A 17,034-nucleotide genomic window follows, 5' to 3' on the forward strand; every position below is an offset into this window, starting at 1 on the left:
CTTGTTTAGACACCATGGCTTGGAGACAGCCAGGCTCTGCTATGCCCTGACCTGCTCTCCCCTTGATGCTGAGCACAAAGAGCTTCATGGGCAACACACTGCCTCAAGGCAGGCACTTTCTAAGGTGATAACTATCCTGGAAAAATCTGGGGCATGCCAGTGAGATGCAATGGCCACAGCAGTGACGAGGAAACCCACCTCAGAAGTCACCAAGGTACCCATATGCTGCTCTCCTTGCATGGGAGGGGGAAGAGTTAATGAGTTAACAGAAATTACTGTCTGCTTCTGGGGTTTTCATCCCCATGATATGCCATTAGTCACTGCAGGATGAAAAACTCCGTGCCAAGAACATCCATGTCAGCAAGCTGCACTTCACTGCCACCCCAGATGTCTGCAACCCTCACCCACCTCAGTGGTGTTGAGCCTCACCACAACCCACAGCTGCTGACCAGTCTGGGCCTTTGCTTAGGGACCACAAGGGAAATTAAGCAATAAGTTCCCATTTTGACTCTGGGACCGTCCTAATGTCAATCAGCTGCCTTGAAATTTTGCCTTTTTTAACTCTGGACAGACAGAATCTTTGCTGCTCATGGCTGTGATGAGAGGCAGCTGCTCTGCCCAGAGCAAGGCACTGCCAATGCAGCATGAGTCATGGCACAGCCAGTTCTCCTGCCTTGCACACCAGGCCCATGGACTTCCTTTTCCACACCCAAGCTCCAGTAATTAATTAACTGCTGTGGCTGCAGAAATTCGCTGTCATGACCTGCCACATCATGCCAACAGTCATGCATGTGCACATGCTCACCTTTGCTCACCCTTCCTTGAGGGTGCTCATTCCTGAATTTAGATGGTACCATTCATCTTCTACATTTAGAAGGGACCAGGCTGTGCATTCAAGAAGGACAGTTAAAGATTTCGGCCCTTAACAACAATCTGAGACTGCCACAAATATAGAGGAAATATCTTGTAGATCTCCTGCCTTCCACCAACACTTCAGAACTGAGCCCTTGTGATACACACTGAAGTGCTGCTGTGCTATAGGGAATATTTGCCTGTTTTTGTAGTAACATCATGGAAGGGAGTGCAAAAACCCACATGGTGAATGGCACAACTGAGTCACCATCCTGAGCCATCCCTTCTCTAACCATGGGAGTCACCTCTCCAAAAATGAGAAGCACTTTGTATCCACAGTTATTGGGAGCAGCACTGTAGTTGTGCCAACAACAATATCTGTGGGAAGATGCCCCAATGGGGCAGGTTCTGTCCTGCCAAGACCATGAAACACAGAGAAGCCAACCCAGGCAAGGAAAGATCTGGTTTCCCACATGCCTGCATCCCCTCACTCCCACAGACCACGCCTCTCGCAGCTCCCATAATTCAGACCCAGAAGAAAACATGCCCAACCAAAAGGACTAAGCAAGGCTGAAGCAAACACAAAGCAAATTGCAGCAATAGGGGAAAAAGCAAATAGAGCCATTCCTGATAAGCAGGGAAGCTCAGCCTCATGTCAGAGTGAAGCAAACACTTTCATTCATGACAAAGGGATATGGAGCAACCCAGCTACTTGTTCCAGAAAGATCTCCAAACAAGCATCTCCAAGAACCCTAAGGACATGGCTAACATGGCACTAAGCTAATGAACTCTGCTCCAGTTCTGCTGACAAAGAGGGAGAGAAGGCTGTCAGCACCCAGAGGTGAGATCATCCCCCCACACACAAAGAGGGAAAGTATGAGCAGTAGGAACCAGCTCCAACCCTCAACATGGGTCTACTGCTGCAAGACGTATTTGACACACCCTTAAAAAAACACACTGAGCTGATATGAAGTGCTCCTGCACACAAGTGTATGTGACTCTGGAAGGATTCTGTCCCAGGTGCTCAGCACCAAAGGTCTAACTGTGTCATGAAATCTCAGCTCTAAATCTGCGTTTGCAAAAGCTCAATTTTTATCCCTTTAGACTAGAAAAAGAATTAACCTTTTTTTCCTTTTTATCTACAGAAGCACATAAAAACAAAATCCTCTACTTCTGAAAGCATTTTTCAGTTTCTCCAAGAAAAATTTAGTGGTTACTTCCAGGAAATGGCAAACTGAAGCTTTGCCTTGGTTCAAGAACAGAGCAGAAGAAACCTCCAGAAATCAGAGCAACTCACCTTGCACACAGCAGCCTGCAAAATGGCATCGAAGCCGCCCTCGGGAGCATCTCGGTTGCGGGAAACTTTCTGTTTCTGGACTTCTTCATTGAAACGGTCGACTTTATCCGTCAGGGACAGGAGGTGGCGGAAGCCAAAGGATGGGACACAGCTGGGGAACAGCTTATAACTGTGGGAAGAACAGAGGAGTGGTCAGCCGGGAGGAACTGCACCCGCGGCCAAGAACTGGAGAAGCTCCCAGCTCTACCAGGTTGGTCTCTAAGATTTTGTTCAGAGGGTTGGAATACTCTGGCAGTGCTTCATATTTTGGACACTTCAATTTCTGGCTATTTCTCTACAAAGCCCTACAGTAGAGCCCATATTATTTCCCCCCTCAGGGGCTTTCAGAAGCTGAAGTTTCCAGAGATCGCACCAGGAGTGAACATCTCTCTCCATGTACCATGTAAGTGGAGACACTGAGCACCAGCCCACCCTGGGCCATGCAGCTCTGCAGTTTTAGCACTCATAAAGTGGTTTTCACTGGGAATCTGCAGCCCAGGATGCAACCCAGTGACAGGGAGGCTGCATTTTGGCAGATCCACGCTCTCCAGCAGCCCAGGAGAGGCATGGGAGCCGTGTCCCACACCTGCAGAGCCTGTGGATTACCTTTCCCCTCCTCTGCAGTATAGATTTTCACTGTGTCATCCAGTTTTCTTGCCAGTACGAGCCACCCTACACCTACTGCACATCACCAGGCACCTGGCAATTGCCCAGTACGAGATGGAGCAATAACCAACACCAGCTCAAGCTTCCTCCCACTCTCCCTGCAAGCTGGTAAGCAAACATCATCTCTGCTTCCCAGGGCACCACTGGAGCAGAAAGGTGGGAGGGGCACCCTAAGGCAGAGAAATGTCTTGGCAGGCTACCAGGAAACCTTTTTTTTCCCATACAAAATCATGAGAAGGCAGTTTTGGTGTTCACCTGGAGAGCTCAGCAGAGCAGCTCCTGTGGCAGGGAAATCAGTGAGTGTGTGCAGGAGAGAGGGATGGGAAGGGTTAAGAAGAAATGTGTTTAAAAAGGAGTTGGCCTGGCACTAATTCACTCTTATCTTTAAACATATAACCCAGAGTACAATTAAAAGCTTCTGCTGACACATGACCCACTCTGGGTAAGTTGCAAGAGGCTTTTTACACAAAGGAGTATTTAAAATTTACCATCACTGAGAACTCAAATTCCTCACAAGGGACCCCAAAGCAGGGATTTCCATACACACACACACCCCGCTAACTGTGGAGAGGTCTCATTGTCCTGGACTTGGCTGGCAATTAGAGCCATCCCTTTTGATCCATGATCCACATCCAGACTTGCATCACGCTCGTGCCCAGGGCAAGGCAAGGAGTCTGCCATGTCTGAAACATCTGCACTGCAGGGTCTCAGCAAGCTGCCCTTAGCCCATCAGGATGCTGAGTCAGGAGCAGAGGTGATGAAGGAGACAAGGGAAACAGGGCTGCACCCCACCCAGACCTGCAAGTCAGTCAGCACAAGGAAGAGGAGGGGAGAGCCTGGACCAGGGGAAAAAAGCACCCACTGCAGCTCGTGTTCACTTGCAGCTTTTCTTAGATGCTGAATGGTTTGTTTTGACACCAGAAATAGCTGCAAACAAAACTAGGCCTGACAACCCACTCACTGCACCAGGGACACGTGGCAGCAGCCAGAGCCCCCACACAGAGCAGGCTGGGGAAGGAGATTCCATCAGAGAGCAGGGAGCCAGCACTCCTGCTTTGGATGAAAAGAAGACACATGGCGACTGGAAGGAAGCACCTACCAGATGAGCTGCCACAGGCAGTCCTTCCTAAATGTTTTCCCAAGACCAGGCTGGCTTAAAGTAACCCAGAGAAAGAAAAGCAACGACCTGGGTAAAGCCAAAGGAACACACATATGTTCACTTAGATAGCCTGACCGTGGTGGGAAAAGCTGAGGTGACAGCTCTGGATGTTCTTGGTAAAAGGTCACTGGAAGTTTCAGGTACACCTTTGTTGCTGAGTTGTCCAGTTCCATCCTCTCCTCCTTCTGCACCCATCTCCTTCTGCATGTTTCACTCTGCTTCACTCAGCAAAAGCCATGTCACACCAATTAAATCACACACCAGCCAAACAAAGTTTCCAAGATTTCTCCAGCTGGAGCCTGTCTCCACCCTGAGGGCAGGTGTCAGAGACTGAGGAGGACAGAGATAACAGAGGATCCCTCGAGGCTATGCCAAATTTCTGGGAGAAGCTCTATGAAGAGTGTGGTGTGCAATGCCATCGTGGCAGAGACACCTTCCTGGCTCAGTGTGGTCACTTTTGATTAAAGCAAGAGTTTTCAGTGTTAAAATCCATTTGACTTTCCACTCTGGACAGAACTGGTGAAAAGTGAATACAGATAATTTTTGTCTGGTCAACAAGCAATGTGCAGTGAGATGCCAATGATTGGTCAGTGCCAAAAGCTGGCCTAGAAACTCACAGCTGATGCAAGCTGTCTTTATCTGCCTCACAGAGCTTGGCATCCATGCATGAGGTGATCTTACAGCGTAAGCATCCACAAATGGCTCAAATGAAAGCACAGGACTAGGAAGCATCCACTTATGGATGAGGTGAAGATGGGCACTACAAAGGTGTCAGTGGTGACACTCCCCCAGGAGGGCACTTGCTGCTGTATCCATCCTTCAGTGCCAACACCCAAACCCATCTGACCTTGGACACCCTTCCCTCTCTGGCATAATCCTCAGTTCAATGGAGTTGATCCCATCTCTGGTGGTTAAAAGGCAAACAAAAAGACACTTGCAAAGACACAAGCAAAAAAACAAAAAAAAAGGAAATAAAGGAATGAGGGTTCTGATATCACCATAAAGTAAACCACATCATTTGTGTCTTTTGTAACTGCCAGTTTGCTTTCCTTCCACAGCAATAAAGATGAAAAAACCCTCCTGCCACCTTAAAAACACTCTACAAAAACTCATTAATCAGCACTATAGGCCATCACAAATCTCAGTTCCTCCAAACACTTTTGTTGAGAAGAAGTTACATTGCCTTGGTCTCCTTATCTGTAAAATGCAGACAAAAAGCTTAATTGATTTACTCAATGCCAAACTATGACTCAGAGCTAGGATCAGAAATCAGGAATTTCTGGCTCTGGCTCCTTTTCCTTAAAGGCTGTAAAAAAGCCTGCTATGTCTGCATCCTTTTCAGGTACTTAAAAATAGCTTCGGGCTCCCTGGTACAACAGTTTCCCATGTCTAGATGCAGAGATCTCCCAACAGCCACAGCAAAATTAGAAGCTGTCCTGTTTTGAACTGCTCAAGTATCACAGTGACAGCCAGGCTCATCATCATCATTCCCAAAAACCAGGGCTGAAGTGTGGTTCATTATTTACAGCAAAAAAGCACATGAAGACTGCAGCCAGGCTCTGTGCAAACACAGACCTTGCCCCTCCAGGGTGCACCCACCACTCACCCAATGCAGGGATTGTTTTGGTATCTTGGCGCCGTGTAGGAGAAAGGAGAAATGTTTTTGTCCACGAAAGAGCCAAAGCCCAGACGGAAATTGCTGGTGAGCTTTCGCATCTCTTCAGCCAGCTTGGTCCCCAGATTGCGGATGTTGTCCAGGTCGTCGTTCATGGACAGGGACAGGTCCATCAGGTAGTAGAGGTCCACGGGGTAGTCCTCCACCTGCCGCACCTGCACTCGGAACGAGGTCCGGTCACCTGCACACACACACAAAGGGTGGGCACGCTGAGCAGCAGCAAACTCCCAGCACACAGAAAAATCCAGATCACACTTTTTTTTTTTCCCCCTGCAGGGCAGACAGATTGCTTTTCAAAAGAAGAGGGTGAGGGCAGTAAGCTTTTCCAAATGCATCCCTTAGGAGACTAACAGGAAAACATGTATTGACTTTGGGTCCTCTTAAGCTATGCAGCATATTGGCTGGCAAGAAAAAGACATGGAGTGCATGTCTCAATTTTAGCTCTTTGGAGGTATCACAGAGAGTCTTTCCATCTCATCTGAGAGAACATCTAAGGGAGGGACACATGAAAAACACTGTTGCCCAGTGTGCAGTCCAGGGATGTTTCCTTAGAAAACAGGAAAGAAAAGCAGAGTGAAGCTTAAATGGATGTTTCATGGACTACTGCAACAGGAACCCTGCCCACACTTACTCGAGTATATTCTCAAAGAAAACCAGGAGCAGTCCAAGAAATCCTCTGCAAGAGAGAGTAGGAGGTGGAGCAGGAGAAGGAAGAGGATCAGGAGAAAATAGCCAGCATGAAGTGAATGCAAGATGTCCTCAGAGCTGCGCAGGGAAGTCAAGGTGAAGCAGACACAGAAGAAACACCTTTGAAATAGAGCTCCCCCCAAAAATGGAGTAGGAGAAATCAGGGCAAAATAGAAGTGAAAAAGAAAGTTGTTAGCATCACCCAGGGAAGCGCTGAGGCAGAGGTGAAACTTCCTGAAGTGACGAACACTAGGGAAGGAGCTGGCAGGGCTGAGTCACAGGCTGTGCAGATGTGAAGAGAAGCAGAGGAAAGCCTGTTCCTGACCTTCTCCTTTGCCACACTGGTCTCAGCAGAGATGCCCTCTGGAAGGGGTGCCAGGGAAGGCCACCACAGCCAACACCTATGCCTCAGAAAAGCTGAGATGGGTTCAAAGTGAACTCAGCTTCACACCAGCTGGACCTTGGTGGAGCCAGACAGCAGGTGGCAAAAGTTTGCCTTTCACTTTGCTAAGGGAGGGGTCTAAATAAAACCATAAACCCCAACCTCCCAAACCAGGCTTTGGAGATCCCATGTTCCCAGCTTCTAAATTAGCCCCGTTCCCAGTTCAGTGAGGTCTCAGCCCCAGGGAATTAGGTAATTTCAAAACCAAGCTCCCAGTTTTGCCCTCTCCCAGCCCTTCACGGGTAAGGCTGAACTCGGGGCAGTGGCAGGTTCTGCAAAACACTTGTGGCTTCCCCCTTCTTCCCCAGAAATGGAACTCACATTTTTTAGTATTGTGAAAACATTTCCTTAACTGCTTTATTGTTCTCCTCCTTGTGCACAGCAGCACAGCTGTTCCCACTTACTTCCAGCCCAACAACAGCAACAGCATCCCAAAACTGCCATGCTGGCAATGCACAGCACAAGGGACTCTGCAGCCTGGCTGGCAGAGCCCTTCCTGGCACCTGGGGTGAGACTGCACCAAGCCAGAGCTCCCCAAACAACACCCTCCTTCTCCTTCAGCATTTCCCTGCAATCTGCTGCAGCCCCAGCTGGAAAAGGCAGGGCTGCAGGAGGCACCATGTGCAAACATGCACATGCAGGTAGTGCCCCACTGTAGGAAGCAAGAAGCTCATGCCTTAAATATTCCTCCTTACTCTCCCCAGCTTTCTTGTCCAGCAGGAGCAGGACAGGGCACAGGGCTGGGATGTGGAGTGCAGCAGGTGCTCACAGTATAACTGGCATGCATTTTGTGGGGGAACAAAGAAGAACATAACTCACGTAGCACAAAAACTGTTAGCACTGATTGCGGGGTAAAAGATTGTGATTGCAAGCTTGACTTTAATTCAGTGCTGCAAAAATGTGTTTAAATCTGGGAAAATTCTTTCCCATGCCCATATTTTTCATTCCTACTTATTCTTCCCACTCGAAAAGGGGATGTGTCCTCTGTATTTTGCAATGTTTTCATTCCAAAACACTGTTCTTCCTGCCAGAAAGGGTATTGGGATGCTGTGATCAAACGTGCTTCTCTTAATAGTTACAAATTTATTAGTCCCTGAGAAGCACCAAAACCAACAGGATCCTGTGGCTGGTTCTTCTTTCATTCCTAACTAAGCACAAACCAATTATGTCAGAGAAAATATCGTTAATGTATGTAGATGTAAGTGCAAAGGAATTTATTATTCTCTATGGACAGTATTACTCTCACACTTCTAGGGATAATCCAGCCCCCTCCTTCTTCATGTACTGTTGCCACCATCCTCTCCTTAGGGCTTTTACTGAAAAGTTTTAAACTCAGAGCTTAATTCAGAAATTTCTCTTGGATACTATCATGCAGAGGCAGTGCAGAAACTGGAAAAATTGATTTTGGTCAATTTAAGAACATAAACTCAACAATCATGCTCATCCAGCTTATTCCTGCTTGGTGAGGCTTATGGCTTGATGAGCAACACAGCTGCATTTACTAATTTTTTAAGTCAGTTTACACTATTTCTATTTCCTTTAACTAGGACACACTGCTTTATAGCTGGGCTCAAGATTAAAAAGCAATATTATAAAAACTAAATGCTCAATCCAAAAGCTACCCTGTAAGGACATCAATTTAAAGCCTTTGGAGTTTAGCTGAGGACACAGATGACAGATTTGGGGACGTGACTTCTGCCACAGGATGATGAGATCAAACTGCCTGGGTGGGAACAGCAAACAATTGACAATCCACTCCCTTCTGCTTCTGCTTAGTGGTCTAAGAATAAAAGATTACCATTCCCACAGACCGCCACGGCATGAATTCGTCTTTGAAATAGTACACCCCTCATGCCCAAAATTAAATCAACATTGTCTCCTTTTTGTCTTGGGTTCACAGGGTGAAACCTGTTCTTCCAAACTCAAGGATTAATGGATAATTTAAGCTGGGCCTGCTAATGCAAGGGTTTAGGAAGTCATCAGCTTGAAGGTGAAGTGTTGCCCAACAACAAAAAAGAGAACAAAAATGGGAGATACTATCACAAACATCTGGGTTTGTCCCTCCTCTTGCAATGACCGTGATGCTCTGCAAGAGTAGCACAGGGAGAGGAGTGCACTGGCTCAGAGTGGGAATTGCTGGAGGGGTCCTCAGGGTGATTCCTGCAGTTCAGCCCAGACCCAGAGTGCTTCTCCATCACGAAGAACTGAGGATGGCCATGAGTGTGGTCCCCGCAAGGGTGGGCAGAAGCAGCACACCAGCCCTGTGCAGCCCAAGGCTTCCAAAAGCCAGACCCCAGGAGGCCACAGGGAGATGGATCCCAACACCCTGCCACTGATTGGAGCAGTGAACACTGGATGGGCAAAACTGTCAGGGACTGGCAAAGCAGAATTCGCTGAGCACCGGGCACTGCGTGTGGAGGAGGCACAGGAGATGTGATGTGGAAGCTGAGCCAGCCCTTTCTGTCAGTAACTGCCTCAAGAAACAGCAGTAATAACAACTCCCTTTGCTCCCTTTTTTAACACAACATTCAGTGGCAGAAGCCATGCATCCAGATGTATGAACAGTGCTCACTGCTCTCAGGTATCTGATTTTAAGGCTTTGAAGCAATTTTTTTTAGATTTGAGGGTCTGACCAATGACAGCTGAGGAAGTTAATTGAAAAACATGACAACTTCTAACCTACACAGCTAAAACAAAAAACCCTTGCAGCAACTGGTAGGCTCTGGGAGAGCACTGATAGCATAATCACCAGCTCAACCCCCCATTTTTCTTGGGCAAAACATCAATATTTCTCTTTTCTGTATGCTCGTGAGAGCTGTCACAAAACTGTAAGCCTTAGAAACCCACACCAATCGCTTATAATGAATCAAGCTTTTATATTTGCTTCTTATCTTTGCAATAAAGAGCTTTTTTCCCTCTTCAGAAATGTCAGCTGCCAAATTTTTTCAAGAATTCTAAACCCACATTAAAGCCTCCCCCCACCATGCAAAAACTTTTGATAACAAGCATGCTCAGATGAGCTGTTCCCTTCTAATTTTTAATTAAAAGGAAGAGATTGAAGAAAAGTGATGGCTCAGGAGAATGAAAGAGGGACCTGGCTACAGTCCAAGGCCTGAGTCACAAGTTCAAATCTCCATCTTCTGCCTTGATCCCATAGCTCTTTTGCATACTGACAGAAAACAGATATGTGGGTTTGTTTCCAATTTACAGAAGGAGCTGTCTCAGTTTAGAGTCATGCCCTGTCAGCTTAGAGGAGGAACCAAAGCTATTTTAACTCCTTCCACACAGTGATTCCATTTGAAGCTGAGCAGGTTCCCCCTAAACACATGCAGGTGTTGAGACCATTACTGGAGCAGCTGTGGGTGACTTTGTCCAACAGCAGTGTCCTCTCATGGAGGACACGTGCCCCAGCCCCAGACCTGTTTGTGACTCACCAGCAAAGTTCAAAGGAATGGAAGGAGCCAGCAGTCACCTGCTTTAGTGGGCCACAAGGCCACAAGCTACAACGTGCTCTTGGCACGTCCTGGCCACCCTTCCTCCCTCCCCCCACAGCCCACGGAGCCACTGGGGACTCACCAGGACGAAGATTCAAGGTGACCTTCTGAGGTGTGATCTGTGTGACGTCCAGGTGGCTCTGGCCGGAGCCCTTGCTGCTCAGAGGGACGCTCTTCACCACGCTGATGCTGCTGCTGGGGTTCTCGATGGCTCCGGCGCAGCCGTTTGCAAGCAGGTTCTGCAGGAAGTCGCAGCGGGAGGTGATGGACTTTGTGCTGCTGAAATCCTGGGGGATGAAGAAGGGAAAAAAAACAAGTGGAGGGGAATGCACCAATCCCACAGCAGGGGCTTTGTTTTGACATGCTGGTATCTAACAACTAGGTGATGACAAGGAGAAACTGGTGTCCTTTGTGGTGACTGTACTTGGAAGGAGTCTGCACTGAGGCTTGAGCCTTTCAAAAGAATCAGCCAAAAAAGGAAGTTCTGTGAGGACTTGAACACTGAATTTGCCCACAGAGTACTGAAACAGAAACCTAAGGCTGCGTTTTCAGCCCAGCCACAGCAGCAGCACCTGTTCCCAGCTCTGGCCACAAGAGAGCAAGGCAAAGCCCTGGGTTTGCTGCACGGACAGCCCATTGCCATCCCTATTATTTTATGCACATGCACCGTCTCAAAGGAACTCTGCAAAAGACAGAAGAACAAGGAGGTGGCACTGAGAGAAGCAGGGCAAACCCACCTACCCAGAGAGGGCCAAGTAAAGATGTGAAGGTGAAGACAGGCTGGGTGGCTCCCGCTTCCCGGGGTGAGACACCACACATCCCCACATAAGCTCTGCGTGGAGAGCAAGGGAGGTGGGAGAAACTTCACAGGAGCCAGTGAAAATGCAGGCTGTGCCCACCACAGACAGTCAGGCACAGGCAGCAAGGTGCAGGCAGACACCCACTCCCAAAGGATGGCCAGGAGTCTCCCAACACCCATCCCAGAGCTCCAGCCCTTGCTGGGAGCCCCGTGCGTGGTGCACAAAGCAGCCTTGTGCAGGGCAGCACTCAGGAACAGCAGGGAACACAATGCACCCTTTTGCAAGAGCCTGTTTGTTAGAATGCCTTTTTTTTTCTCCCCAAAAGTGCCAAAGGGAACAAGTCACATGCCCAAAACTTACTGGACTTTCAACAGTCGATTCCTACTTATTTCTGCACTACAACAATAGAGACAAGCCTCTTCAGCTCCAGGGCTGAGGGACTAATATGACATTAAATAATTCAGAGAAGATGCTTGCAGCCATGCCAGCCCCTCCTTCTGCTGCTCAGCCAAAACCAGTGTGGGGCTGAATAAACCTCACTTATGGCTGAAACTCCAGCATGGCAAAGGACAGGAGAGACATCAAGGAGGGAGAGGCTCCTGACAGATCCTCATGGGGTGATCTCCAGGGGTCCCTCAAGGACAAGCTTGGATACAGGGCCCTGGGACACAGACAGAGGTTTCCAGCTGCATTTTTCTCACTACAAGGTCCCAATGCTATTTGAAAAATGAGAGATTTGCATTCCAGCATCCAGCAGCAGGGTCCAGCCAAGAAACTGACGACGGCACATCAGATGGATACGAACACAAATTTCTTGGAACGCGTTGTGTAAACAGATGAACTTCCAAAAAAGGAGGACTGGGACTATTTAAATCATCTCCAGCATGACAAAATAGAAATCAGAATCCCTCACAAAGCTGAAAACAACGCCCAGCCTTTCAGAGACGCACATTTCAGGCAGCCTTGGAGAAAAGTACTCTCAGATGTGGTTTTACCTGAAACCAGCAAAAAGCTGGTGGGGTCCAGGTGTTCCCCTGGGCCTATCCACCCAGCAGCAGGGGGAGATGCTCTCCTACTCGCCCAGTACCCAGACCACAGCTCCAGGTGAATACCTCTGCCAGCTCATTTCTGCTGCCACCTATTAGAAAGGACACTCCAAAAAGTGTTGCAAAAAGCAATACAAACAGCCCAGAAGCACAGCTGGGAAATTCTAGTTACTCTCGAGCAACTAATATTGGAGAGAGGCATCCAAATAGGACAATATTTAGGGCTGCTCACAAAACTGCAGCTTCTGCCAGGTGTTTCCAAGCCTTCCCAGGGTCTGCTTCAAAGATTCCAAAGGAAGTCCAGGAGTTCAGGGAGAAGCCCCTACACAACTCTTAGGTCAGCAGTACCTTTGCACTCCTCCAGGTTCTGCTTCCTTGATCCAGCTATTTTTCCTAAACTTTCTTCTAAAATGGGCCCAGAGGACTTGCCAAAGGGCAGCAATTGCTAACCTACAGATCCAGTCAAATCCAGCTATTTTCTTGTCCTGTGAAAAGCCATATTACCTGAGGTGGAAGAAAATATCCACCCTCAGGGGTGCGAATACCTGAGGGGAAGGTGGTGCAGCTCAGCACCCAGGGGTACAGGACTGACCCCTACTTCATCTTGATTTCTTACCCAGGCAGAGTAACACTGAGCAGGATAGTGACAGTGGCCTTGGGAAAGTCCCAGCAATCACCACTGCACCCTGCAAACAAACACCCAAGCTGCACTCATAGGTCAAAACCCAAAGCCAAAACTGGGGCTATCAAGTACCATCCAACTCTAGGGCAAAGTTTTCCGTGACAGAGAAAATCAAGGCTCATTGGGGTTCAGTAGAGGGGAAAAAGGATGAGCAGACCTGGGGAATAAAGGGCATTGCACAGGTCCAGACAGCTCATGATAAACCACAGCAAAAGGCAGCCCCACAGCAGCTCAGGCACAGCACGCTGCTTCAAACCCCAATTTTCCCCAAGCAGAGAACACCCTGGGGTCACTGAAACAATTCAGTGTGCCCACACATCTGCCAGTCGTCTGCCTGCTTGGGCAAGAAGTGCAGCAGATGCCCCTCACAAGGGGGAACCACCCCAAACTTTGCTTTGTGCCACAGAGGAGCACTCTGGAAGATCCCAGCCCTGTCAGTCACTCTGGCTGCTCCAGCCCCCTGGTCGGTGCTAACAAGCTCACAAAGGCAAATGCACACAAGCAGAAAGGATGAATGGAGACAACAGTGTGACGATTACATGCTCATCAGTTTGACAGTTTTAAGACAAATTGCTTGCTTCATGCTATAAAAATGGAGAATAGCACTCACTGTATCTAATATCTAATTCCTGACTACGCATGTCCGTACCATTCAGCCCATCCTCTTCTGTTTTGCTGAAGGTCTCAATCATTTTTTGCTTTAATCAATCCAGTTATGCATTAATTCTGTCTGAAACATGCCTGCTTTCTCCATTAAAAAAAAACAAAAAACACCAAAACAAAAACTTGACATGCTCCCCTTAGGGAGATCCTTGATTTTCTTTCTTCATTCTTTAGGTATACTTTTCTGAGATAGAAGAGGATGGGGTAAAAGCACCTGCTGGAAAACAGAAGGTGCCACCGGGGAAATTTCACTTCACTTACTCAAAAAGGACATTTCAGTTTAATTAATAAGTGTATCTCTGGTTTCCACATACACACATAAATGCACCCACATAGGTAATGGACAGATGAACACAGTTCATCCACCCAGCAAACACATCTATCAAACAAGAGGAGCCTCTGCACACTGGTACACTGCTCCCCAAAGCAGCAGAAAAGAAAACGTAATGCTGACATTTCCCCCCCACACTGGTACTCCCAAATGCTCTTTTGAAGAGCTTCACCCCCTGCAATCACCCCAGGAAGGTTTATCACAACCACAACCCCCAGCTGTCTATCACGCCTGCCCTGGCAGCTCAGGGGACAGCACTGCAGCCACTTCCTGAGCTCCCTGTTCTCCCCAGCAAACCCAACAAGCCCTGCTCAGCCTGGGCAACCAGGTGCCACTGCAAAAAATTCCACAAGCACCCTCTGGTCCCACACATGGAAACCAGGCTGCCACAGAGATACAGCAACCCCACAGGCCAGTGAGCAGCTTCCAGGGAGAAAATTATTAATTTTTGCCTGCAAAGTCGATAAAAGCTGGCCCAATTTGCTCACAAACCTGTAAAGTAAATGCAAAGGGAGAACAAAATACACACAAACCAGCTGACTGAGGTTCACAACTGCAATCTGTGGAATACACTCCAATATCCTACCCCTGATATTTAAAGAGCAGCAGAGCTATAAAATTTGATTGGCATACATGCAACCAGGAAACATAGATAGCAAACTGCAGCCATTGGAAAAACCTAAGGAAAACACATTAAGAGCTATCCAATAAAGTTAATAAACCTGACTAGGCTGCAGCAGAGGGAAGGGGAATAAGGTGGTGAAATGACTACGAAACGAAGGCGGATATTATAGAGTTTATAATATTCCTTTAAAACTTTCTGAAGTTGAAAAACTCCAGGTATCTTGTAAATCCCATTACCTCACCTGATGATCTCAGCTAAAGAGAAATAATTAGTTTCAAACAGTACATTCTAAAAAAAAATACAAAAAATACAGAATTAGGATAAGAACTTGCTAAGTTGAAGCATGTAGCATGTAATGGGAACAGCAGCTTTTGAACACATAGCCCTTGGCACAAAACACCTTGAACTGTATATTTTTAAATAGCTTCTGCAGGCTAAAGGTCAGGAAGTATTACAGGACTTCCCTGTAAACACCCATCTTCCTCCTTGGCCCCTCCATTCCAGTCAGGAATTTTCTTTTTTTTTTTTCAGTAACTACCCTGTTTGCATGATAAGAGTCAGGCTGCCAGTCCCATTAGTACAATTAGTGGTCACAGTGACCACCAGATAAACATTTCCACTAGCAGCATTCTGCAGAAAGTTGTCTTTTGATGCCAAGTAAGGAGAAAAAAAAAAAAAAAACAACCAAAAACAAAAAAAGCACAAGCTATTGGGTACCCTTAGCTTAATAGCCAGCGTTCCTGGATCCAATCTCACCACCACAGATTAGCTGGCTGGAAGAGGAGCTCTTACAGCTGTTTACAAGATGTCTCAGAAGCAAGATCTATTGCTTTACCCTTTCCCTTCTGCGCACCAATTGCCTGGCCAGAAAAAACAACCCAGGAAAGCTGTGACCCTGTCAGGCAGCAATACAGGGTGTTTGTAGCATTACAGGGCTTTCCCTGGAGAGCTGCAGCTGTGCTTACCAGTGAAACACCCAGTGAAACACACCTGGAGAGCCAGTGGCTGGGGCACCCCCCAGGACCCAGCCAAACCTTCACCCCACATCCATCTCCATCCCCAAGCCCATCCTCTGCCCTGGAGCTGGCAGCTGCCCCAGGCAGGCCTGGCAGGAGGAGGGAGGGGAACAGCAGAGGGGACAGAGCCTGCATCCTCAGCTCAGCAACACCAGCTGCAGCTGGAAGGTGAAGTGAGTGCTCAGAAGGGGACAGGGATGGCCACACTAGAGGAATAAGGGTCAGCAGGGAACAGAAGAGCATCACCACGGGCCATGCTCATCGAGAGGTTCAAGAACATCCACTGCTCTGGGGTTCTCCCATCCCAAAACTGGTTCCTGACACAGCAGCTGTGCCAGCCTGTCTTTTAAGATTTTTCCATGCATCTGAAAGCATCCATACTTCTCTCCTGAACACCTAGGACAGGCACTAAGCAGACAATTGCTTTCTACACATCAAACATTATTAGGGATTTCACACACCTTGTACTCTAGAAATTGTAAGTCTGGTTGATAAGACATATATTGGATTATATATATAGTCCTAAACTCATGAGCAGCCTCAGGGAGCAGGGGGAGGTATTTGCAATTGCTCACAAACAAGGAGGCGCAGTTGAATTATGGGTGAGCAGCTTCAGCATCAGCACAAGGATGTATTTTCCCTCTGGAGTGCCCAGTTACTCTGTGAAACTCATGGCACCAATGCCAGAATCATGGGTCACCCCCCCCCACCCCAAAATGACACAATAGATTCAGAAAGGAGAATTATCTTTGTTACAGACAAAGAGCCCATGCCAGGCCACACGACAAGGGACACGTAGCAGGACACTAGCCAGGGGCTTGGGCCTTTTTGGGGAGAGAGCTCTGGAGCAAGGCTCCCTGCAACACAGCGCCCATGCAGGGACCCAGCATCCACCGAAAACAAGAAGGTAATTGAAGGGACAGAAGGACTGAAGGAACAGTGCTGCTCTGTTGAGGGTGTGTGGGGGTCAAAGTGGGGTCAGAGACTTATTTCCTATGATGTCAAAGAGCTGAGGAGTCCCACACACCCAAAATACACTCGGCATGCAGCATCCTCTGCCCTCACTCACCCCTTGTGGCACGAGCCAGGAACAGGCAAGGTGAGGAAAGAGCCCCCTTCCAGCACCACAAAAAGCATGAAAGTCAAACGAGGTGTGCCCACCTACCTCCTTGGAGCACCAGGCACACTTGGGATGGATGAGGAGACACTCTTCACAGGACGTGGCGCTTCCACTGGTGCACAGATTGAGACCTTCAGCAAGAGAGAACAGGGAGGGCTGAATGGTTATTCCACTCCAAAACAGTGCTTAGCGGGGTTCTGAGACACTCTTAATGCTAAGCACACTGTAAATTCAAACAAGAGCAAATAATCTCCCAGGAGCCTAAAAGGCAGGAGAAAATGCAAATTTCCCTTCACCTGTAAGGTCTTGTTTTCTTTTCCTTCCCTAAGGTAAATGAAAAGGACAGAAACTTGCTTTGGGGTGCTGAGAACCTTTAAAAAAATGACTGAATCTGGTGATTTTTCTTTACTCTTTTTCAATGATGTCTGGTTAATCAGAGT

General features: G+C 47.9%; 1 protein-coding gene and 1 long non-coding RNA gene across 3 annotated transcripts in view; one reads left to right on the forward strand and one right to left on the reverse strand.

Annotated features, from left to right (window-relative positions):
- The window catches only part of ITGB5 (integrin subunit beta 5), a 57,562-nt gene that overhangs the window by 36,005 nt on the left and 4,523 nt on the right, over positions 1-17,034 (reverse strand). For both annotated transcript variants that reach the window (XM_064435053.1, XM_064435052.1), the window contains exons 2-5: positions 16,640-16,725; positions 10,394-10,598; positions 5,620-5,869; positions 2,150-2,318 (exon numbers count right to left, since the gene is read on the reverse strand). In XM_064435053.1, the coding sequence (XP_064291123.1) occupies positions 2,150-2,318; positions 5,620-5,869; positions 10,394-10,598; positions 16,640-16,725 (710 nt within the window). The remainder of the gene's footprint in view (positions 1-2,149; positions 2,319-5,619; positions 5,870-10,393; positions 10,599-16,639; positions 16,726-17,034) is intronic.
- Positions 871-8,989, forward strand: LOC135309137 (uncharacterized). Its single transcript, XR_010369456.1, has 3 exons — positions 871-1,693; positions 1,998-2,591; positions 8,718-8,989. It is a non-coding gene; the product is annotated as an uncharacterized LOC135309137 (long non-coding RNA).

Source organism: Passer domesticus, chromosome 10 (genome assembly GCF_036417665.1).
Source record: "Passer domesticus isolate bPasDom1 chromosome 10, bPasDom1.hap1, whole genome shotgun sequence".
Classification (NCBI taxonomy): Eukaryota; Metazoa; Chordata; class Aves; order Passeriformes; family Passeridae; genus Passer; species Passer domesticus.